This window comes from Dicentrarchus labrax, unplaced genomic scaffold (genome assembly GCF_905237075.1).
Source record: "Dicentrarchus labrax unplaced genomic scaffold, dlabrax2021, whole genome shotgun sequence".
Classification (NCBI taxonomy): Eukaryota; Metazoa; Chordata; class Actinopteri; family Moronidae; genus Dicentrarchus; species Dicentrarchus labrax.
This window is the reverse complement of record NW_026136713.1, coordinates 1,187,030-1,212,861: the sequence shown is the minus strand read 5'-3', so window position 1 is coordinate 1,212,861 and position 25,832 is coordinate 1,187,030. Positions and strand designations below refer to the sequence as shown.

The 25,832-nt window shown below is 39.7% G+C and overlaps 1 protein-coding gene and 1 long non-coding RNA gene across 3 annotated transcripts in view; both read right to left on the bottom strand.

The window, feature by feature from the left end:
- LOC127375288 (uncharacterized) overlaps window positions 1-25,832 on the bottom strand; it is a 346,390-nt gene that overhangs the window by 261,261 nt on the left and 59,297 nt on the right. The window lies entirely within an intron of this gene.
- slc7a11 (solute carrier family 7 member 11) overlaps window positions 1,078-25,832 on the bottom strand; it is a 30,873-nt gene continuing 6,118 nt past the window's right edge. Inside the window, exons 3-12 of the mRNA XM_051421243.1 lie at window positions 25,155-25,270; window positions 19,750-19,875; window positions 17,488-17,587; window positions 17,330-17,374; window positions 16,579-16,702; window positions 9,334-9,437; window positions 7,922-8,018; window positions 7,428-7,577; window positions 6,946-7,123; window positions 1,078-5,032 (exon numbers count right to left, since the gene is read on the bottom strand). Coding sequence (XP_051277203.1) covers window positions 4,977-5,032; window positions 6,946-7,123; window positions 7,428-7,577; window positions 7,922-8,018; window positions 9,334-9,437; window positions 16,579-16,702; window positions 17,330-17,374; window positions 17,488-17,587; window positions 19,750-19,875; window positions 25,155-25,270 — 1,096 coding nt within the window. The 3' untranslated portion in view covers window positions 1,078-4,976. The remainder of the gene's footprint in view (window positions 5,033-6,945; window positions 7,124-7,427; window positions 7,578-7,921; window positions 8,019-9,333; window positions 9,438-16,578; window positions 16,703-17,329; window positions 17,375-17,487; window positions 17,588-19,749; window positions 19,876-25,154; window positions 25,271-25,832) is intronic.

Here is a 25,832-nt window from a genome sequence, read left to right as displayed (position 1 = left end):
ACTTTATTTGTACCTGTAGGTAGATTTTGTTAGCGGTAGAAGACATTCCTTTTTTTTAGTATTATTTTGGGCTTTTATTGCCTTTATGATAGAGACAGCTGAAGATAGACAGGAAAGGGTGGCAGGGAGAGGGGATGACACGCAGCAAAGGGCCGCAGGTCGGACTCAGCCTCGGTACATGGGTCGCCAGCTCTACCCACTGAGCTAACCGGACGCCCAGAAGACATTCCTTTTGACAAAATATAAAAACAACAAACAACAAATATGATGCCAGAAGATCCTCCTAAATGCTACACACTGGACCTTTAAAGTTATATTTACAAGATTACAAACATTAAGATAGCAGCAAACAACTGCTTGAGATGTAAAGATATAGTGGAGTCATGACAAGACATCACACTCTCTACCTGAGCTGTGCACACAGCTGGGACAGTCACATGTACATGTTGGTGCATGTGAGTCCCTGCGTGTGCAACCGTTTGCTTTGAATACATACAGTGACTGAAAGTAATATTTTTCTCCTCTACATCAGTGATTGTTGGAACAGTGGAAAAAAAGACAGTTTCAGTGAGTTTTTATTTTGTTTCTGTCCAGTTTGAAGTATGTTTTACGATTATCTTTGAGGTAAAATGACTGGTTTTGTCAATGGATGGTCTGAGATGCTGGTGCTCTAATGCAACATCTAGTGGCAGTGAATTTCATATATAGAACTTCTAATGCACAGTACTATCAACAATTTACAGTAAATATTACAGATATTAACACATTTTAGATGGCCTTAAGTTAAATAAAAAAAGGCATGTATTTGGAAAGAAGATCAGGAAATTAACCTATAAAAGTGTATTGATTTCTAATGCCACCTTATGATATTTCTATTCAGTGCTTTACTAATGTGCCACAATAATGTTTTTGAGTTCAAATATCTTCATTTGGAGGCTTTTCCAAGCAAATATTCATATATGTGAATGTTTGTGATTAAAGCATGAATATTTCTCTAGATCCGCCCCTGCACAGAGCAACATGTACCTGTGTTACAACCCAGCTCTTGAAAGGAAAGGGAAGCAACATAAAAGCAGGTGTTTTTGGTCAAACAAAGTTATTTATTACATGGAGCTCAGAATAATTCTAACAAACAAAAAAAAAAGCAAACTATAAAGGAAAAGGGCTGGTGGATGCTGTTTAAATCAAAGAAATAAATATATATACCAAAAGAGGACTCTTCAACAGCTACAGCTAACTTCTGAAAAGAATAACCTCACTATCTAACTCTACTTGATAAAACCAAAAACAGTCAAAACAGCACCCCTGAACCTATTGACTCTAAATAAAGAAATTCTGTGTGAGTTTTTAGATCTAAACCTGGCCCAGTCCGCAGGTAGTTAGTGAATGCCCCAATACTAGTTTCAGGAAGTTAATACAAGATTAACAGTTAACAGTCTGACATATTAAACAAGAAGAAGCATGTTGCCCAGCTGCAAATACCGGAGAGCTAAGCTTCTAGGTGCACTGGTGCCGGTCCAATCAGGATGTTTCGCCTCGATAGAAAGGAAGTAGGAAGGTGTGAATGGGCCAAGCCTCACCAGCTGGAACCAATCAGGCACAGGGCTCCACACATCCTACTGTCACAGTCCAGTGTAGGATTTAGTGGCATTTAGTGCTGTAGTTTCCAGTCCTGTAGTAGTCCTCAAGACATTTTTTCTATTGTCTCAGACCTGTCTTGGACTCTGTACTTTTACTCCTATTTGGAGTACAAGTAAATATTTGGACTTAAAACTTTTTGGACTCTTTGGACTCTGTCTTGACTCTGTCTTGACTGGTCCTGGTCGAGGACTTAGACTGAGTCTTAGACTCAACAAAGGTGGTCTTGAGTACAGCCTCCTTACTTCACCCTCCTCTTCAAAGCATGATAGAGAAACTATGGTGGCCTAGAAATACGAGAAAATATATATCCTGTCTTGAGCCAGTGTTTGGTTTGTCTGTTCTGGGCTACTGTAGACTCCTTAGAAAAGGACCCGCATACCCACAACAATTCTTATATTCAAGTGATTATACACTAATAAAAACATACCTATGAATATTATATTCCATTTCTGACAATAGATCCTCCTCAATGTTACACACTGCACCTTAACATACACAATGGGGTGGGCGCCCTGACAGTGAAGGGGTCTCTGCAAAGCATTATTAAATGTGTTTGCCCTTCATGTGTTAATTACGGCTCATGTTAAGTCACTTAAGTAAATGTTAAAGTAACAATCAGACCTGAGCAGTGACAGCCAACCAGCCATCAGCAGTGTGCTGTAGAAACTCTATATGCCTGCAGCGTGGGCACAGCTAGCTTTGCTCACACAAAGGCTAATGCTAGCTGACTTTAAGCCAGCGTTTTTATGGCTCAGCACTGAAGTGGAAGCTCCCGGGCATTTTGTCTCTATGCTGCCATCCTCTCATCAGCATTAAAAGCCCTCCATTTACAGGACACAGAGCTGAGAGGGAATGCAGTGTGCCACAGGGCAGCGGTTACACAGACAGATTACCTGCAAATCCCACCCAGGGGGAATGGAGTGCAGCCACATCAGCAGACAGCACACACACACACACACACACACACACACACACACACACACACACACACACACACACACACACACACACATTCACTCACACCCCTCTGAGTAAGACTGTAACCACACCAGGGCACATAGGGCCAAGCCACTTCATTCTTGATGCAGGAGGGAAGAGGGTGGTGCTGATGCAGTCTGACTGGCTAATGGGAGACTACCAGGGGAGTAGAGAGTCCACATAAGGTCAGAGAGGTGATGGGAAGTTATAATAATGGTTGAATCAAATGGCAAAGGTCCTAATGTTAGGGCTGGGCCATCTGCATACTAAAACCTGTCTGGAAGAGGGACACAACAATCTGATGTACAACATGGGTTCTGCAACCTGAAAGAAATCTCAAATATCTTTTATGCCCAGGGACTGTGTTAGCACCGATATGTTCAAGTCAACAAGTTAAAGCTGCAATAATTAATATTTTTATATTAAAAAGGATCAAAGGACTATGTGTAATGACACACCCACAGAGAATTATCACCAACTCTACAGTTTCACTTAGTTTGACTGAGCATTTTAGCATCTTTCAGCTCATTGTTTTGGTTTTTACGCTCTGGGACCTGCTATCAGAACCTTGACCACGAGATGCCACTAAATCCTGCATTGGGACTACCGATGTGCACAACAGCTGTTTTGTGCCAGAAGACTCACCACACATCAGCTTGAGGTGGAGAGGGAAACAGCCAATTATACTCGGGGATGATCAGATTGCCAGATGGAGAAAGCCAGCTTGGGACTTTTGCCAGGACATCGGGGATCCCCTAATTTTTGTATTAAATTGCATGGGATCTTTAATGACCACAGTGAATCTGGACCTTGGTTTAACATCTCATCCGAAGGACAGCGTCTCCTATGGCACAGTCGCTGCACTGAGGCATTGGGATTATTTTTTTTATTAGGACCAGAGGGGAAAACTGTCCCCTATTGGCCCACCAACACCACTTCCAGCAGCAACTTGGCTTACCCAGGAGGTCTCCCATCCTTGCAAAGCCAACATCCTTAGTAATTTAGCAGAAGCAGGGTACATGTTGCTGTTGGCTCGCAACATAATGACATTGTATTCACCAAGTTTATTGCTTCTTTTAACTCTCAAATTCTAAACCTATGTAACTAAAACCCTAACTCTAACCCTTAACCTCTCCTTTAACTTAAAAAACAACTATTATAACTCTGCACACTGCTCATCAGATTTGAAGGTAAATGTCTCAACACAACCTCCACCCATCCTTCTACTATGCTATGTTGTGTCAAAAGAATACAGTTTTCAAGGCATGTGTCCTATAGTTAATCATTTTATAGTTATTGATCAAGATGGATGCAACACGTTCTGACTCACAACTGGTTAGATACAGGCACTGTAGGTATCCCTCTAGCATCATTTCTGGATGTGCATCGCTCTCCAGTCAAGTTAGCAACAATAAATATGCAACATCCAGTTAGAATTTTAAACTAAAGCTTGTGTGGTTGTGAAACAGTCGCAGTTTGGTTAGATTTAGGAAAAGACTGTAGTTATGTGATGTATTTGACATAACTTGCTTACATTACTTAAAAGACACTGTTTTCTAATGGTTTTACACAGGAAACCAATAACAATGTCCAGGATTTAAGTCCTGTGTTTGTTGGAGCCTTCCATCCATCTCCATTTGCAGACTTTCTTGCTCTTTATACTATGTTACCTGACTTCAACAGAGGGCGTGTCCAGAAATGATGCAAGAGGGGAACCAACCTTCATATATACCGGGTTGACAAGTGTCATTTGAATCTGAAGACTGATGCTGATGATTTCACAATGGTTGCTATTTGAACCACCAAAAAATGAATGGGTTAAAGGAGAAAAACATTAAAGAGCCTCAGCTGATGACCTCCAGCTGGTGAGATAGACAAAAATGTCCAGCAAGTCCCACCTGTAGAGTCCACTGAGTATGTGGTTGCTTTAAGGAAACAGTGATAACGTGGGACAAACCTTTCTACAAAGAATCGCATACTGTATAATAAAATCACATTATAGTATATATATATATATATATATATATATATATATATATATCATATATCATGCGCAGTGATGCACGGATACAGCTAGTGTGGCTTGTTGAGGAGAAAATGGTGATCAGGTGGGAATTTGCTATTCAATAAATAATCACAATGTTCACCAAAACAGTGACACATACTGTGGATATAACATGAACATACATATTCGCCCTTTAATAACACACATTATATAAACTCACATTTATAACTTCTAACATTTGCAATAAGTCAGTCTTTTGGACAATACAACAGCAGTTTAACTGTCTGAGCTCAGCTCTGTGTCTATGTGTAATCTGAGGTGACCATAGAGGTGATATAGTGATTGTGTGCTGTTATTGCTCCACAGGGACAACCATCAGGATGATCTGCAGGGTTCTGTTAAAGGAATCTGAGGACACAAAGAAAACCACACAGTGACATCATCTCTCATGTTATCGATAAGGCAGAATTAAGATAATGAGAATTTGTGGTGGAATAAAGGAGTGTTTAAAATTCACACAGAACATTTACAAGGCTGTAACAACCTGGGGATGTGCACATTTTTAAGCTTATACAACAAAAATGAGACACTATTAGCAAAAATGTGCAATTAGCACATTAGCAAGAGCTTATTAGCATTGCAAAATGAACATGCTGTGTTGGGGATATTGCTGCTACCTGAGGGTTTGCCTCACTTCCCATGATTCCCATGATTATCTTTGAGCTCTTAGGCCGGGCAAATTTAGCTATTTAATAAGTCAATCAAATAGGACTAAATACAGAACAATCTGGTTTTCAAGTGAATTTACAATATTAAAAAGAGTTCCAACGAGTATTAAAAAGGGTTCCCAAAGGGTTCTGCACACGTAAGTGCAACATAAGACCTCTAGCTTCTGGCCATCCCCTTTCAGTTAACAAGCTTTAGAAAATGCTGTTTTAGGACGTTAAGTACTCTTCTTCATACCATGCCTGAGTATGTTTCCCCCCTTCTCCCAGCTTTCATGTTAGTAACGTACATGCATTATCATCTATACAAGATCCCAGGCCCACATGACCACTATTATTCATATTTTGTCAAGAATGACCCTCGGCTGCCTTTTCAATTGGTTTGTTCATCCGTGCCCAAGTGTGGTACACAGTGTTCACACTAATGAACACTAACAAACCAAATGAACTTTGGGGTCAAGTGTACTTGGATCTGGGCCCTGGTCCTTAAAGTAAAAACCTTCTTAAAGGCAAAGATCAGGAACCTGTAAAAAAACTGTCTGAAAAGTTCAAACGTTGCAATGTTACTGCCCATCGAATCAATACGTGCCAGCACCTTTTAAAGGTGAAAAATAGGATTTCTACCAAAAATATGTGTAGTTTTTAGTTTTACTTTTTTAACTAAAACTAAACATATTTGTGTTAATAGTGATAATAGTGACATTTGCCATCTTCAAATGTCTAAACCTCCAAATATTCAGTTTAGAATTATATAAAACAGAGAGACACCTAAAATGCATTAATTTGAGAAGCTAAAAATCATCGAACGAGCTTCCTCTAATGGTATGCAAAGGAATCTGAAATATGTTTTAACTATTATTTAAATTAACTTAATAGTTTGAAAATACTACAATTTATGAATGAAAATACTTAAAGCAGCTACAAGGAAATTTTATTTTGTGGTGATTCTGCCTGTCTCCATGGACAAAAACAGTAGCAACAAAAAATCGTTTCATTGATTTCAAGGGGAATCCAACCTAGTGACAGGCATTAAGAATAACTATGTAGAAACAGCCAGTCTTCTTATTGTTAGTTTTGTGTGTTTGTGTAGGTCATATAGAAGCCTCAGTGTAACAGTCTTTCACAGCCACTTAAAAACTCCTTGTTGTACACTTAAACTACATATTAGCACGTGCATACATCCATGATTAGTTACAAGCTAATATGTGATGTCAACAATAAGAGGAGGTAAAAGGAGGTTTAAAACCACTGCACGTGTGGCTCCAAACAGGAACTATTGGGAAAGAGCAGTGTGGACCAGGAGTACCCCTTTTCCACCAAATCAGCTATGGGTCTTGATCCGGTTCAGGATTCAACAATAAATAATCATCTTATCAGGAATAAACCTGCCTCCTGTGGGAACTGTCAATAGCTGAATAGGGTTGGTCTATGCTACTATAGTTTAATATCATCATAATGGTGGTACTTGGAGAGCCTGATATTTTCAGAGGTGGTACACGCTGTAAAAAGTTTGAGAAGCCCTGAGAAGCATTCCAGTATCATATGTGCAGTTCAATGCAACTTCCATAGTGTTAGTAACTGTAAGTCCTGACTTACCTAAAGCCCTCTGAAGCCACTTTGGTCTGCGGTTGAATTTAATAAACATATAGTAGGCGGGGATGCCTGTGAGGGAAATGGCAAATCCAATTCCTGTGTTGACCGGGTCCGAGTACAGAGATAGGAAGACCATAAAGAAACATGTAAGGCAGAACACCACTGGGATGAAGAGTGGGACCTGTAGACGAGTCAGCAAAGACATGGAATAGTCAGCTCTTTGTGGAATTAAGTAATTCAAACATTCCTTTTAAACATCACTAAAGATTTTGTCAGTAAATTTAAACATAGCATAACAAGGTGAGATAATGTGGAATATATGGAAGGTGCAGGGTCAATTCAATTCAATTCAATTCAGTTTTATTTGTATAGCGCCAATTCATAACAGAAGTTCTCTCAGGACACTTTTCAAATAGAGCAGGTCTAGACCGAACTCCACCTGTATTTTGGTTAATATTGTATTAATTCCGTACCGCTACACTGACCTTAAAGGGGCGGGGGAGATCAGGTTTTGTATATCGGTGATAGATTAAACCCAGCACTACCACACCGATGAAAAGCCACCGCAGGAAGCTCATGAAGTTCAGCAGGCTGTAGATGTCTCCCACAAACAGCTGGAGGATGGTCATAGGGTACTGCACACACACAGGCAAAGAAGTTCAAAAAAGCTTTGAAGCCATTATAGTAGTTACTCTGGTTTGTGTAAAAAGTCAAATTATTTGTCCCATGGCCACAGAAAATCTTTTTGTTTCGGATTGGCTGGAGCTAACTAGCTATAACCATACAATATTATGCTTGCGCCATACTAACTTTTGCAAAGCCAATAATAATACTAATATTCAGTATTTATGTTGTCATTATATATTTGTATAAAATGCTCATTGCTATTGTTGTTGTAAGTTGTTGTTATTTCAGATGAGGGCATTACTGATATTTAGGGTTGTCGGTATTGTCTGATGAACATATTGATGGTACTGACCAGTATGAGGACAGCAGCCAGTGGAGTGTGTCTGCGAATGTGGACCATAGACAAAACCTCAGGGAGCTGTCCTTCACGCGATGCCACATAGAACATTCTGTGAACAACACACACATATACACACACACACACACACACACACACACACACACACACACACAGGCACATAAACAGAAATTTGAACAAGAGTGACAATAGAAACTGAGATTCTGTTGAACTGAGCTCATTGTCATATTTACTCTATGTTGCCATTATGAGATAATTTGCTGTATCAACAGAGAGTGAAGTGTAAAGACTGTGAACTAAACTGGGAACTTTAAAATAGGATGTCAGGATGTCTACGCTCTGTTTTCATATTTTCATTAAGAATGTTCTCAGGTGCACAGGCTCAAAGACTAACAAAGAGAACCTCATACCTCAAAATGAAGGCAGTGAACTACTGTACAACCTACCTGAATCACTGTATACACTGTAAATTCTCAAATAGTAGCCTCAACTGCTCTATTAGATATATACACCGATCAGCCATAACATTATGAGCACTGACAGGTGAAGTGAATAACACTGATTATCTGGTTATTATACCACCTGTCAGTGGGTGGGATATATCAGGCAGTAAGTGAACATTTTGTCCTCAAAGTTGATGTTAGAAACAGGAAAAATGGGCAGCGTGAGGATCTGAGCGACTTTGACAAGGGCCACATTGTGATGGCTAGACGACTGGGTCAGAGCATCTCCAAACCTGCAGCTCTTGTGGGGGGTTCCCTGTCTGCAGTGGTCAGTACCTATCAAAAGTGCTCCAAGGAAGGAAAAGCGGTGAACCAGAGACAGGGTCATGGGGGTCCATAGCTCATTGATGCACGTGGGGAGTGAAGGCTGGCCCGTGTGGTCCGATCCAACAGACGAGCTACTGTAGCTCAAACTGCTGCAACAGTTAATGCTGGTTCTGATAGAAAGGTGTCAGAACACACAGTGCAGAGCAGTCTGTTGGTCTGAGGCTGCAGAACATTATGACCACCAGGGTGCCCAGGTGCTCACATTGTTATGGCTGATCGGTGTATGTTATCATATTTTAGTAAGAGTCTTTCCTGTTTCTCTTTCAATTAGCTGTTAAGCTACTGCCAATGAAACTCAACACTATCAGCACAGATATTTCACATTAACAGCCTTCCTGAAAAAACCCCTTCAGTTCCAATTGCATAACAGTATTCAAACACAAAATGCCAAATAAAAGTGACATATCAATAATTAATCAATGAAAACAGTATTTCTTCTGTACAGTAGATTGATAAATAAAACATGTTATAAATAAAATATAATTCAATTTATGAGTACTTGCGCGTGTTTTGTCAAATGGTATTTGAATGTGCGTGGGTGTGAGATGAAGGCCAGGATAGAGGAAGCGTCTGTACCTTGACAGGGCAAAGGTGCCGCCGTTCATGGAGCCGTAGCAGGACAAGGCCACAAACACCGGCACCGCTATGGAGAACTTCCCCATGAGCTTCTCTGCAAAGGTCTGTGACAGAAAGACACCAGTAGGGAGAGCAGTTCAACACTAGAGAATAACGCTCAGTTGGTCTTTTTGTAAGTGTGAAAAAAAACGTTTGTCAAGACATGAAACTTCCACTGTTGATTAGTCAGTTTTCTAGGTGTTGGTTCGCTGTTTCTCTCTGCATCCTGTCTTTATGCTAAGCTAGGCTAACCATGTCCTGAGTGCAGCTTAAAGCTCCAGTGTGTAGGTTTTAGTGATATTTAGTGGTGTAGTTGCTGATCGCAATGCCCTCAACTTACCCTTGTACTGTCAGTGTGTAGGAGAAACTACGGTCAATATCAATATTATATTCCATTTCTGTCAATAGTTACACACTGGACCTCGAACACACAGAAACTTTTGTAAAGAAAGCAAACAAGTGGACGTTAGATACTCCTTTAAAAAGGGGGCAGAGGGCTTCTGCTGTGAATGTGCTGTGAATGAATGTATCAAAGTGTCCAGCTATCAGTTTATTGAATTGTGGTTGGTCTTATTTTATTAACGGTAGCTTGTGAGATGGAATTAGAGCAGTTGACAGGGCTGCTGGCAGTAATTGTCATAAATGGGTCATGCAGAAGTGGGAGCGAAAGCTGCTTATTATTCATGAAGCCATTCAGTGCTGATTAGTCACAGTCCATGCTTGTATGGACTAGCACGGACTGTAAGGGGAAAATAGGATTTTATCTTGTACACATGTATTTGTAGTTTTATACAAATGGACACTGAAATATTATTTAATATCATCACTAAAGAACCAATGCTATTTAGCATGCCTGAGTTCTCTTTAAAACGTGTGAAATACTCTAAACAGAGCTGTGATGTAATGGAAGCATTAAAAAACAGTAAGTAGTAAGTAACAGTAAATGCATTCCACTTCCTGAAACAGGCTTACAATCACAGTGCGTGCTGTTATGGTAAGGTATTTATACACTGAAAGACGTCTCCACCATGAGATTGAGGGCAATTGTTTTTGTTTCGTTGTCTTGGTGAGATTAGTTTTCCTTGTGCAATGTGCCTTTAACCATGACCTGCATATGAAATGTTTGAAAGGCAGATGGGATCGTATGGATCAGTGATTGAAAAGGCTAAAGCAGGTTATTACATTTTTCTTACAGGCAGCTTGTAAACCCTGCTGATACCAACAGAGATACAGGCACATGATAGATTCCTTTAGGTTCCCTAGAATTCAAGTGCATCCCTTCTTTTGTAGCCACTAAAGTATATAATCAATCCTTCTTTCTCAGGTTGAGTAACTTTTCGTCTAAAAAAGGCCTATAAACTCAATAATATTCCATCTGTAAAGTCCTACCTTAAAATAACAGCTTCACTATCATTGTAGTTTGTATAGGGTGAATGGTGTCTTCATCATTCCTATACGTTTTCCTGTTCTTCCACGATGTAACTTTAACGCTTTACAGCAGCAGTCACACACCTCCAACTATGTAACAAATTTTGGTGAAACTGGATCATATTTTACGGAGAAAATGTTTCCTGGTTTTCCTTCTGATGTCCTCCGGCTGCTCCGCCTCAGCTCTCTGTGATTTACAGTTTCCTGATGGACAGAAAAGTAACTGCTGTAAGCTGGTTAACTATTGCTTGTCGCCAGGGACTGGGTGCTCAGAGCACTGGGGGAGCGTTGGTAGCACTGGAGCTTGTCATGCCTTGTCATGCCGGAACTGAAACCAGGCAATGTAACTGGGCTCAGCAGCTTTTATGGGCATAGCTAATGGCAGAGGGAAAGAGGGAAGCCACCAGACAAGAGTAAATGTGGGACTAGCTTTTAGAGGTTGGCGAGAGCTTGGTGAAATAAAAGGCTGCACAGACAGTGAGCTGGCCTTCTTGCTGTTGGACTACTCAGTATGTCAAAGTTAAGAATGGCGTGGGGTTTCAATTTCATTATTTGCGATTAAGAAACAAAGCAATGTGTGCAATAAAGCAATGCAATAAAGCAATAAAAAAATGAAAGAAAAGCCAACCACTGAAGTCCAATACAATTAACCCAAACAATCCCCGATGAGGGATAAAAACCATTTATTTGTACTGCTGGCACCTATCCTGTTTTTCATAACGATCCTAATCTCATAGTTACGAGATCTTTTCTGGTAATTATGAGATCTTTTATTTTAATCACAAGATAGTAACTTACATTACGAGATAAGGTGTTTAATTTGTTTTGCTTTAGTGAATGCAATGCACTTCTGTAAGACAAAATGGCAGTTATCTGTATGCAGTTCTTCTACTATTTCCATTTATTACCTTTTAAACTCTTAAATTATGTGAACATATACCTCTAATTTATGTGGTCTAAAATTACTTTGTGCCATGAGGCCAGCCTCCTCGAGGAAAAGTTCTAGACACAAGATAAGCTGTAATTAAGTTTGAGATGTAAACTTTTGCCTGCTGTCTGAAAGGAAGAACAGAGTGTAATTCTTTTATTCCATCACAGCCTTCTAAGAACAGATAAATGCTCTTAACACCATTCTTAAGGCGCTCCTATCACTCATCGTACAGGGGCAATAAAACTAACTGCATTAGAAAAGATCAGAGATCTCTTAGTGAATGAGTCTGCCCCAGCTACCCGCTTACAGTAGCACTGATAGCAATCCTCGGTCTAATAAGCAGTGGTGTCTGTTATTAGGGGGTATCTGTGATGTGATTAGCATTAACAGGGCTGGGCTGAAACAATCGCATTAACAGCTGCTGGGAAGCCAAGCTGTCAGAGACACTTCACTAATAATGACATGTTAAGTGCAGGAAGTCAACCATGGTGCTTGCATTAGTGGTAAACATCACTAACAGCAGAGAGGTCAGACCTCAGCTATACTTTTAAGTAGCTCACACCTCTCCGCTGCAGGAGAGCCAATGCCGGCCTCGGAATGTGGAATCGGAATCAAAAATGTGTGACACTAGAAAAAAAGTACACTTTTAATTTTCTTGAGAGACTTGTAGAAGCATTTTTGGATTTTATTCAGGAGAATTCCACTTATTTATCTGTCTTACTGTCACTGTTTAAATATATTCTGTCTCATCAAACAATTACATTTTTATTTATTTGTTCACAGAGGAACCCTGTGAAGCTTTGGAGACCCCTAGCTGGTGTCATCTGCTATAGACCATGAGCCTGTCCCACTCAAACTAAATTGACACAGCTCTTACCCCTGTGTCTCTATACGAATGGATAGAGGAAAGTGTCAGCACTAAAGTAAGAACCATGTTGATGGGACATTCTGTTAAATGTATCAATGTTAGGCCTACCGGTAAATTATATAACTGTGTGAGCAAGTGCTGTCCTGTATTGTCAAGAAAACTCTTGGAAAATGTCCTGGAAAGGTCCTGAAAAATGATTTCTTAAAAAGAATGACCTGATTAATTGCTTCCATGACGTCCAACTGCTGACAATGGGCCAAACTGTACTACTATAATAACTAACATCCTGGTGTTTTTGGAACAATGGCATGCACCTGTCCCATTCACTTCACCCAGTATATTTACCTCACCTCCTCCAACCTCCCACCCCATAGTCATAATATTTTGACAAAATAGTCAAACTGTTGTGACTATATTACAAGGAAAATATGCTACTTTGAGGAGAACATGCTGCATGTTATGATAGGTACATTACATGATCATGTTTTATCATTTGCAGACACTACATATTGTACAGTTTCCCATGCAAAAAACAAAAACATCACTATTAGAGAGAAAATTAATCACCAACTGCGGCTCAGTGGCTCTCCAAGTTCAGGAACTTTAACTTATGTAAACTCAGATATATATTTAGACTGTTTTTCTGCTATCGATCTTCATCAATTAACTTCAATAATTTCTACATCGAAGCCATCAACCTGTCTGTTGGACCCAATCCCAACTAGGCTGCTTAAAGAAGTCCTACCCTTAATTGGCACTTCTTTACTGGATATGATTAATCTTTCTTTATTATCAGGATATGTACCACAGTCCTTTAAAGTAGCTGTAATTAAACCCCTTCTTAAAAAGTCCACTCTTGACCCAGGGGTTTTAGCCAACTATAGACCGATTTCTAACCTCCCCTTCCTCTCTAAGATTCTGGAGAAAGTAGTCTCCAAAGAGTTGTGTGACTTTCTACATAACAATAGTTTATTTGAGGATTTTCAGTCAGGATTTAGAGTTCATCACAGCACAGAGACAGCTCTGGTTAAAGTTAATAATGACCTTCTGATTGCTTCTGACAATGGACTTGTCTCTGTACTTGTATTATTAGATCTTAGTGCTGCATTTGACACCATTGACCGTAATATTCTTTAACAGAGACTTGAGCATCAAATTGGCATTAAAGGAACTGCACTAAGCTGGTTTAAGTCATATTTATCAGATCATTCGCAGTTTGTACATGTTAACGATGAATCTTCAATAAATACTAGTTAGTCATGGAGTTCCACAAGGTTCTGTACTTGGACCAATACTATTTACTTTATATATGCTCCCTTTAGGCAACATTATTAGGAATCAGTGAAATTAATCAATTATCTAAATTACAAACATGTCTTATGGACATAAAATCCTGGATGAGCTGCAATTTTCTGATGTTAAACTCTTAAATTCTTGTACTTGGCCCCAAAAATCTTAGAGACTCACTGTCTAAAGATATAGTTACTCTAGATGGCATTACCTTGGCCTCTAGCACCACTGTCAGGAATCTTGGAGTTATCTTTGATCAGAATTTGTCATTTAACTCCCACATGAAGCAGACCTCTAGGACTGCCTTCTTTCATTTACGTAATATTACAAAAATTAGACACATCCTATCACAGACAGATGCAGAAAAACTAATCCATGCATTTGTTACTTCTAGGCTGGATTACTGCAACTCTTTATTATTATGTTGCCCCAATAAGTCCATTAAAACGCTCCAATTAATTCAAAATGCTGCAGCACGAGTACTGACAGGAACTAGAAAAAGAGATCACATCTCTCCTGTACTAGCTTCTCTGCACTGGCTCCCTGTAAAATTTAGAATAGAATTTAAAATTCTCCTCCTCACCTATAAAGGATGTTACTAACTTCACTTCTTCCCCGGAGTTCTTGTGCTTTTTCGTCTCGCAGGTTCTTATGGATCCTGGTGGAGCCTCCTGCCATGGTCCTGCTAAATTGCCATTGCCAATACTGTTGTTGCTGTGCACCTGTCTGTCTGTTTGTCTCACTCTCTGTCTCGCTCTCTCTTTCTCTCCCTCCGTCTCTCTCTCTCTCTCACCCCAAGTGGTCGAGACAGACGACCACCCACCTAGAGCCGAAGGATCTGTCCTAGGTTTCTGCCTTTTAACAGGCAGTTTTTCCTTGCCCTTGTCGCCAAGGTCTTGCTCATGGTGGTACTGTTGGGTCTCTGTAATTAATGTTTTAAAGAGTTCGGTCTAGACCTGCTCTATTTGAAAAGTGTCCTGAGATAACTTCTGTTATGAATTGGCGCTATACAAATAAAATTGAATTGAATTGCATTGCATTGCATTGCATTGCATTGCATTGAATTGAATTGAATTGAATTGAATTGAATCACTTCTCTATGACCTTTATACAGCCCTGGTATGGAAGATTTAAAATGCCAACATAAAAACAAATCAAGGAATCATGGTGTTTCATGATTTAAATGATACTTTTAAAGTTCAGGTGAAATGGAAAATATAATTTTAACCCTTTAAGACTTTAAGATTACATCCTCAGTTATATTGTACCACTGTTTAACAATGTGACAGTTTATTTATATCAAAACCAAGAATTTTGTCTTTTTGTCACAAAATGTGGCGCATGCTTATGTAAGCATGAACTAACCGATTTCAACCAAAGATTACATTCACCTGTCAATCAGTCGATACAGAGTGAAGATTCATTAGTTAGTTAGCTAACTAGCAACAACATGGCTAGCTACCTGAGTGGAGTGTTTCTGGGGGCGTGGACCTTACTAGTGATGCGTGGGTCGGGGTTTTTTCCAACCCGCGGATCCCGCATTTATTTAATAATTTGACCAGCTCCATCCCGCCCTGCACAACCGCATCTATTTTCACAACCCGCCTCACCCTGCCCCGCCCGCTATTAAATACATGTTAAATATGTCATTAAATAAGGCTTTTATTTGGTCTTACAAATGTGCTTGAAAACAGCTTTTCGTGTGGCACTGGAAACTGGCAACAACAAATTCAAATCTTAATAAAAATAAATATATATAGGCGCCTTTGTGACATCAGGTCGCAGGTAGATTTACCCAACAGTATTGTTAAGAAGTAGGCTGTATTGGACATATCTAATCCTTAATGACCCGCCCTACCCGCCCCGCCAATAAAGTTATCATTTCTTGACCCGACCCAACCCGCGCATCACTAGACCTTACTGGTAACTGTACAAAAACGTTATCACTTGTACAAAAACACAGCGTTATCAGTGATTCTGGTGAAACTTGATCATATTTTATGGAGAAAATATTATCTGGCTTTCTCTCTAATGTCCTCTGGCTGCTCTGCCTCAACGTGGCTAACTGCTGCTGTAGCAGCTGTTAGCATAAAACCGAACGTGGCTCAGCAGCCTCCCAGTGAACACAACCTCTGAGACAGACAGAGGACAGTGTGACGACAGCTGTACCGAGGTGATTTATGGACTTTCCAGATGGAGTTGTTGCTAAAAGTAGCTAACTGTCAACAACAGTAATGTTAGATGCCATTAGCTAGTTAGCTTGTGCAACTAACGTTAGCCAAAAACACCTTGGTACTATATTCCCTGTCTTCAAACTGTCCTATGTCGCCATCGGATGCTGTATTTGGTCCTATTCTGGCCGTGCTGTTCACTGGGAGCTCCCAACTGGGGCAGAGTCAGTTAATGGATCCAATATACACGCTGGACTGGGGGGACCTAATACCCAGCACTATTAGCTGCTGCAACAAGTCCCTCCCTAGCTGCCCGTTTTATAGGAAATACATATTATATGCAAAAGCAAACAGCTCTTTCTTTTACTTTTTAACTGTGTCAATTAAGATCGCTCAGTAAATATAGTAGTTATATAGAAATACAAAGTAAAATAGAAGTCAGTCAGTGAATAATAATTTTCTTTTGGGCAACATTTTTAAGGCCTTTCCATCAGTTAAAGACTATTACTATAACTTACCACAGCAACTGCGTCCGAGGCCAGGAGCTCCTCTGCTGACATCACAGTGTAGTACGCCACGTTGGTCAGCACATAGCAGGTAGTCACAATCGCCATGGAGATACAGATAGCTAATGGCACAGTCCTGAAGGGAGGGAACAGGAGCAGTACATTGTCAGATAAAGCAGCTACAAATGCACTGACCTAACAGACAAATAAATATTTAAACAAAGTTTTTTTGTGATTGTTGCAGGCCAAAATCCTTGATTATGCGGCACGTTTTCTTAAAAAACGCGATGGAATATGCGGCAATTTATGCAATTTTATGCAATGAAATTGCGGGAACTTGCAAAAATTGCGGCTTCATCGCGGGCTTTGCAGCTTTTCGATGATGTTCACGTTGCATAATTATGTCAAATCGGCGCAGACTTTGGCTGATTATGCATTGAATTATGCGATCGCATAATCGCGTTTTTCTAGAGGGACTGGTAAAGGCAATACTATATATTATATATACATATATATATATATGTCTCACTTGATAAAGTCAGTATAATGAACTGTGGTGGCACACATGTGGTGATGCCTCTGCTGCCTGTAACGTCTGCACTAGAGGGCACTATTTCAACAGACAGCTCTTGTACTGAAACACCTTGTTGTGATTCTGTCTGGTAGAAACCCGTTGTATGAGAACCGGTGGCATATTGGCATAAATACAGATACAAATCCAGATAACCTTTACAAATACAGTCACCACATGGTTTAAACTCACCGCTCAGGGTTCTCTACCTCCTCTGTCACAAAGTTCAAATAGAACCTGCAAAAGGAAACAGTTACCATTAAACCCCCAATGATAAATGAGTGGTATATCATGGGAAATGCATATAGAACATGTGTGTTTGTGTGTGTGTGTGTGAGGACTATACTTACCACCCAGCGTATGCATACATCCCAGAGTAGAAGGCCAGTGGCATACCGGACAGCTTCACATTGCTCAGCTCAAAGGCATTCTCAAAGTTCCTAGTCTCCCCTGCAAACACACACACACACACACACACACACACACACACACGCACACAAGGACACACATTTCGTTTTGTTGACTGTTTGAAGCACTACAATTTGTCCTTAATGAAGAGGGATTGTTGCAGCAATGGAAGGATCAGTACAAATACTACTCACACAACACCAGGAGCGACCATTGCCACAGCAATAGCAATAATGATAATACTAAAATTAGTTTTAACAATAAAAGAGATGAATGGAGCACTAATCTGCCTTATTAGCTCAGAGAAATGGATTCTTCTGTACAACACAGGTACTTCAGACAGATTAAAGCACTCTCAAATATAATCAGCATTCTGTTTTATGCATGAGCTCACATTTATGAACAGAAACTGCTCATACAAACTATCTAATAGGACAATAATGTTGTACTGAATTGTTGAAAGTCACAAATTGTTTGTAATGATCTGTGTGATCATGCAGAGGTGGACAGTACCAGGGCCAGATTAATAAAACAGGGGACACCAGAAAACATTAGAAAAGGGGCCCCCATAGGCCCCCTATAGGCCTATGTGGTAACTTAGTTAAACACAAATTTATTTAGGAATATGCATCATATACATTTTCACAAGACAGGTTATTGTGCAAAACTAATTAGCATCATTGGGGCGGCTGTGGCTCAGAGGCAGAGCGGGTCGTTGTGGGTTTGATCCCCGGCTCCTGGTGCCACATGTCGAAGTATCGACAGCAAGCAATCTTGAGCAAGATACTGAACCCCAAATTGCTCCCGATGGCGTGCATCAGTGTGTGAGTGTGTATGAATGTTAGTTTCTGTTTGATGGACTTTGCCATCACTGAGTGAATGTGTGTGAAAGGGTGAATGTCTCACGTAGTGTAAAAGCGCTTTGAGTGGTCGGAAGACTAGAAAGGCGCTATACAAGTACAGGCCCATTTACCATCTACCATTGGTAGCAACTGTATTTACCTGACTATATGTCAAAATGGCTGCTGTGAAAAATGTTAGAATAATGTCCCTCAAATTGCTTGATTGATTTCTTTGATTTAATTAGCTGTTCACAAGATGGGGGCTAACCATATTTATGTATATGTGAGGGCTTAATTGGGGCTTATTTTTGTTCGAGGGCCCCCTAGCAGCTTAATACAGCATGCATTATATATGTACCAGTGCTGTAGTACCTGCGTCCAGACCTCAGACTCGAGTTTGGATATTCTAGATAGTCTTGACCAAGTCCATCAGTACATGTAGTAAATTAATCCAATCAAAGCATCTTATTGGTTTAATTCAAAATATAGAACAGGCACTGATATTGGCCTCCTGGCAGCCAATCAGTGTCACTTGCCTTGTCTCTTGTCTGTCTCATTTGGATTTGGACTTGACTTGGACTCGAACCTCTTTGAACTCGTTCTCAACTAGTCATTGTCTTGGATTTGACAAAGCAGAGATGGCAAAAGTACACACATTCTTTACTCAAGTAGAAGTACAGATACTTGTGTAAAAAAAGTAGTAGTAGAAGTACTAATTAAACTTCTTTACTCAGGTAAAAATGAAAAAGTACAGGCTCTGAAAGTATAAAAGTAAAAAGTACTCTCTCTGTTTCTCCAAAGGACATTTCTACCAGCTGTTTCTGTGCAAAGCTAACTGAAACTTCAAACAGGGTTGAGTGTTTTTTGCATATGGTCTTTTGTATATATATTTATACTTTCATATAAGAATTTAAATGAACCATTTTGCAGTATTATTCTTTCTAGGTTGCAGGATGAACAGTTGTAATAGCAGGATCTGGAAGTGTTATTAATTTTAACCGTTCATAAATACTGCATGTATAATAATGCTTTATAGACAAACAGCCCAGAGCGGAGGGATGAGCTGTTATTTAGGGCCTCTTATAACACCTGCTGTGAGGACACTGTGAAATGCCTGAGTTGTTGCTTGCTGTGAGCAGCTGCGTTTCACCGCCTGCGAGGCTTCAAGGTTATATTTACAGTGCACGTTGCTGCGTGAGTCAAAGGAAGTAATGTTAATTGTTGCAGCTGAGCGCTCTGTGTGAAGTCTGAGAATGTTCCTAAACAGCATAACACTCAGTGTCCTACAGACTCTTAGAGTACTAATGGAGGCTATTAGAGGTGATGATGATGACGATGATGGTGAGGATAAACTTCTCTTACCTTTAAAGAGCTGGTACATTCCAGGCACTATGATGATGGCGATGGCCAGCAGCTTGCTGCAGGTGAGGACAATTTGAATCCTTGCTGTCCACGTCACACTCATACTGTTCAGGTACATAATAGATGCTACAGGGACAGAGAAAAGGAGAGTCATGGAAATGTACTCCATAGATTTATAACAGAACTACATACCAGAGACCAAGATGGCACCGTTTCAGTCCCATGAAAATTGCTCGCCTGGCGCATATGCCAGGAAAGATTCTAGCTTCCAGAATTTACTTCCTGATTATGCAGCCCACTCTTTGTGTACAGTGGTGTTTCTCTGTTGGCGCTGGCTGCTGGAGTTCCCGCTCAGCCTTTACATTACATACTTTAGATTTTACATTGCGATGATTTCACAGATTTATAAATTACTTTTTTCTGCTCAAGGCAAGTTTAACAAATATAAAACCTCCATGGATAAAAAATGCATAATAGACTTTAATTGACCATGTTCACAGTTTGAGATATCCTGTCTTTGAGGTCTATGGGGAGCATGCTATTTGGTGCTGTGGCCATCATGTACAACATGCCATGATAGCTAGCTAGTCTTTTTGTTAAACATACTGTCAAATTATATTTATTATTTGCTGACTGTATGCAGTTTTATTGACTCTTGAATTGAATCTTGCTTACAGAACATTAGCTTTCTGGTTCATAGCATAACATTAGCTTTCTGGTTCACAGCATAACATTAGCTTTCTGGTTCACAGCATAACATTAGCTTTCTGGCTCGTAGCATAACATTAGTTTTCTGGCTCAAAGCATAACATTAGTTTTCTGGGTCGTAGCATAGCATTAGTTTTCTGGCTCGTAGCATAACGTTAGCTTTCTGGCTCGTAGCATAACATTAGTTTTCTGGCTTGTAGCATAACATTAGTTTTCTGGCTCGTAGTATAACGCTAGCTTTGTGGCTTGTAGCATAACATTAGTGTTCTGGCTCGTAGCATAACGTTAGTTTTCTGGCTCGTAGCATAGCATAAGTTTTCTGGCTTGTAGCATAACATTAGTTTTCTGGCTCGTAGCATAATGTTGGCTTTGTAGCTCGTAGCATAACATTAGTTTTCTGGCTTGTAGCATAACATTAGTTTTCTGAAATAGTAGCATAACGTTAGTTTTCTAGCTCATAGCTGAGCCAAAGCACTCTATGAGCGGAGGAAACTAGAAATATCTCCCGTTGCCAAGACGAATCTAAGGTTTTGTCCTATTTACTGTAGCAGTGAACTACGCTTCGATTGGATTAGAGCATTATGGGATGGTAATATTTCTTCCAGGAATTAGTCAAACCCTCATGTGTTACAAGGGAAATGGAGTTATAGCTTGTGAAAAACTTTTGTTTTGATTTCAAAATGCATGAAAATGTAAAATACTGGTCAGGTGACCATAGTATAAGCTTCATAATTCCCTTTGCAGTGTTCATAATCAATCCATTATCAGGAGTAGATAATGGACGCCTTGTTGGGCATTATTCCTGACACATTGTAGTTATGTAACTGTCTGGTCGGTCGATGTGTGAATAGTTGCCGTGGCTAATTGTGTTTCTAAATGTTGAACTTGGCCATATCACCTCCTTACATTCTCTACATATGGTTGATTTCTGTGCTCTTTGTGGGATCTCATTTAATATTCGACTAATCATGAATGAATGAATCTTCAGTAAATACTACAGTTAGTCATGGAGTTCCACAAGGTTCTGTACTTGGACCAATACTATTTACTTTATATATGCTCCCTTTAGGCAACATTATTAGGAATCACTCCATTAACTTTCACTGTTATGCAGATGATACGCAGTTATATCTATCGATCAAGCCCGATGAAATTAATCAATTATCTAAATTACAAACATGTCTTAAGGACATAAAATCCTGGTTGAGCTGCAAAAAAACGAAATTCTTGTACTTGGCCCCAAAAACCTTAGAGACTCACTGTCTAAAGATATAGTTACTCTAGATGGCATTACCTTGGCCTCTAGCACCTCTGTCAGGAATCTTGGAGTTATCTTTGATCAGAATTTGTCATTTAATTCCCACATGAAGCAGACCTCTAGGACTGCCTTCTTTCATTTACGTAATATTACAAAAATTAGACACATCCTATCACAGACAGATGCAGAAAAACTAATCCATGCATTTGTTACTTCTAGGCTGGATTACTGCAACTCTTTATTGTTATGTTGCCCCAATAAGTCCATTAAAACGCTCCAATTAATTCAAAATGCTGCAGCACGAGTACTGACAGGATCTAGAAAAAGAGATCACATCTCTCCTGTACTAGCTTCTCTGCACTGGCTCCCTGTAAAATGTAGAATAGAATTTAAAATCCTCCTCCTCACCTATAAAGCTCTTCATGGTCAGGCCCCTTCATATCTTAAAGAGCTCATAGTACCCTATTACCCCTCTAGAACACTATGTTCTCTGAATGCTGGGCTACTTGTGGTTGCTATAGTCTCTAAAAGTAGAACAGGAGCCAGAGCCTTCAGTTACCAAGCTCCTCTCTTGTGGAACCAGCTTCCAGTTGTGGTTCGGGAGGCAGACACCCTCACCACATTCAAGAGTAGGCTTAAGACATTCCTCTTTGATAAAGCTTATAGTTAGGGCTGGATCAGGTGAGTCCTGAACTATCCCTTAGTTATGCTGCTATAGGCCTAGACTACCGGGGGATTTCCCATGGTGCACTGAGCTCCTCTCTTCCTCTCTCTTTCTGCACTCATTCATGTCCCACTAATGCATAACTTCACTTCTTCCCCGGAGTTCTTGTGCTTTTTCGTTTTGCAGGTTCTCATGGATCCTGGTGGAGCCTCCTGCCATGGTCCTGCTTGACTGTCATTGCCAATATCACTGATATTCGTGTTATTATTATTATAAGTATTATTGTAGCTACGGTTACTGTTGTTGCTGTTGTCACTGCTTATTGTCCCCAATCGTTGCTGTTGTCATGTTCATCATTAGGTGTACTCTTTTTGTCTGCTCCTCTCTATGCATTTCTGGAAGGCTTTAATACCCTGCAGCACTACAGCACTTTTAATTGTATTTGTATATTATTTATGTGTTATGTATTGTTTCATGGCTTTGTTGTAAAGCACTTTGGGTACCTTTCGGCTATTGTAAAGGGCTATACAAATAAACTTGATTTGATTTTGATTTGATTCATCATCATCAGTCACTACTATTAGTGTAGTTGTTGCTATGCACCTGTCTGTCTGTTTCTCTGTCTGTCTGTCTGTCTGTCTGTCTGTCAGTCTGTCTCTCTCTCTCTCTCTCTCTCTCTCTCTCTCCCCAACTGGTCGAGACAGACGACCACCCACCTAGAGCCGAAGGATCTGTCCTAGGTTTCTGCCTTTTAACAGGCAGTTTTTCCTTGCCCTTGTCGCCAAGTGCTTGCTCATGGTGGTACTGTTGGGTCTCTGTAAATAATGTTAGAAGGAGTTCGGTCTAGACCTGCTCTATTTGAAAAGTGTCCTGAGATAACTTCTGTTATGAATTGGCACTATACAAATAAAATTGAATGAACTGAATTAATATGAGAGATATTAGATATTTTTGGAAACAAACAAAACTTACACATCAACCATGGCATATCCAGTGGACATGGGCGTTTTATAACAGCACTCTAGCAGTAGTAACTCACTATCCACAAGGAATTAGGTTCCTTAATGTCCAATGTAGAGCTTGTGATATGGTAAAAAAAAAATTATATGATGATCACAGATGTAGCGATATGATTAACAATTATTTTTGCATTACAATTTAAATAGTCACTGAAAAAGCTACTAAATAAAAAATTCTGATAATGTGACATTAGTTAAGGTCTGTACCAAACAAGCATGTTTTCTAAAATCTGGAAGATTTTGTGACCCACAATTCATGCTTTTTTAAAAATGTAACCATGATCTTTGCATAAAGTCTTTTAATTGTTTAACTGTATGCATACCTTAAAGGACCAGTGTGTAGAATTTAGTGGCATCTAGTGGTGTAGTTGCAGATTGCAACTCTTTACCCTCGCCTTCCAAGCATGTAGGATAATCTATGGTAGCGGCAAAATACACTATAAATATACTATATAAAACATAACGATTGCTTTACTGAGTTGACACTTTGAAAACAAACCTATGGATATTATGTTAATAGTAGATCTTTAACCCAGTAACTGGATGTAAATGTTTTGGTTTACATTTTTAACTTGTACACAAGCTTGATGTTTCAACCATTTGTCAATTTTTAATGAATTTTACACATAGCCTGCCCCTGGTTTGGAATCAATCCTTACATTACCTGCCATAATGATCTTTTCATAACTTTAACCGCACTGCAGTGCATATGCAGATCTTTTAGAAACATTTATTTTAAGAAACATTGGTACTAAATATTAACAAAACTGATTTCTTGTCTAGTGATAGGGTTGAGTAGTTCAGATCTTTGAGCAAATGTAAGCATAAATAACCTAAAGATCTGACCAAACCACAACCAGTACTTGGGTCCTCACTTTCATGTGCTGGGTCAGACTTTAACAGCTTGTTTTACACCAGCCACTCAGCAAAGGCATCACTGTCTAGAAAATATATATATATATACTGTATGTATCCACATTCTGGATTAATGCTCCCAAAGCTAGTGGGTTTGTCATTTTATAATGTGAGAATCTTTTTAAAATATCAGTATATGTTCCAATATTTTGTATTTATAGTTGTTTCTGTAACTGTTCGTGTGACTCATGATGTCAGCAGGATGTAATCAGTTTTGTGCCAAGATCTAAACAGTGGATGGTAAAAATGTAGCTTCAAACTGGAAAAAAAGTCAATGTATGACAGATTCTGACAACCACAACGCTGACGCAGGCACAAAGGGAATATGACGCCATTGACAGGCGACCGGTGAAACGCAGCGTTACCTGAATAAAATGACAGATTTCTGTGAGTTTGAACATTGTTGGAAACATTTGGAATAATGGAAGTACACAACTCAACTACATATATAACATAGAGCTAGAGTTTATAGACATTTTAATGTGAAAATGTTACAGCTTATAGCTTTAAGCAGATTGTGCCTGTTTCTATAGGAAGATTTTGGCAGCAATGTTGCCTACTTTTCTCCCTGTAGCTGCATTACATCTTTGCACAATTGCTCGTGTTTAATGGACAGGTTGGTGAGATAAAGACAGTGCTGGGACTTTTTTGTCATATGGACAGCTGACATCACCCTCTCCCGTCCCCTCTGTCTCCAACTGCACACTTTAATACCTGTTATTATGCCAGCGTACATCTCCTGACATTTACAGAGCAGGTTACAACAGGTCAAACTGATAAAGCCATCATGACATATCGCCACACTGATGTATTAATTGAATGGTAGTCTGGGTATACGTACTTATGCCAATGGCGGTGGTCAATTTAATGGCCATAGGGGGGATATGACAGGGCATGAACAGAGGCTCCAGGATGTACTGACCAAAGGCCAGAGAGATGACTGCCATTGCCGCAGGCCTGAAGGACACACACACAGACAAAGGTAGACACACAAACATATCAAAACATATACAACTTTAGTGCAAACATATAAAGTACTACATTAAATATGATGCTAGAGTTCCAGTCATCAAATATCCTGGTACATGTGACACGAAAGAGCTTACTCATACTGCAGCTATTGGTTTTACTACCCCCAACTTCAATGAAAAAGCTTGGATAAACCAACTGTACAGTACATACACTGCAGCAAACAGCACACACACACTGTTAGAGACAAGCTGGAGAACATAGTGCAGCATTTAGCAGCTAAAGAGACAGATACTGGTCTCAGTAGTTGGTGGAGACCAAAAACAGAGCTAAAAGAGAGTGAATATTGGATTCACATGTATCTGATGGACACAACCACGACTCTAAATTGACACCAATGTTCCTCTGTGTCTGCTGGATTTGTAAACATGCAACTGTTTGTTAATATATTAGCAAATGCAATCAAAATGATTTGCAGTTATATTGCCTCCTAGTGGCAAAAATTGATTTACTTTTTTCTCCTGTTTTTCCATTAGGTTAAGGAGTTAGG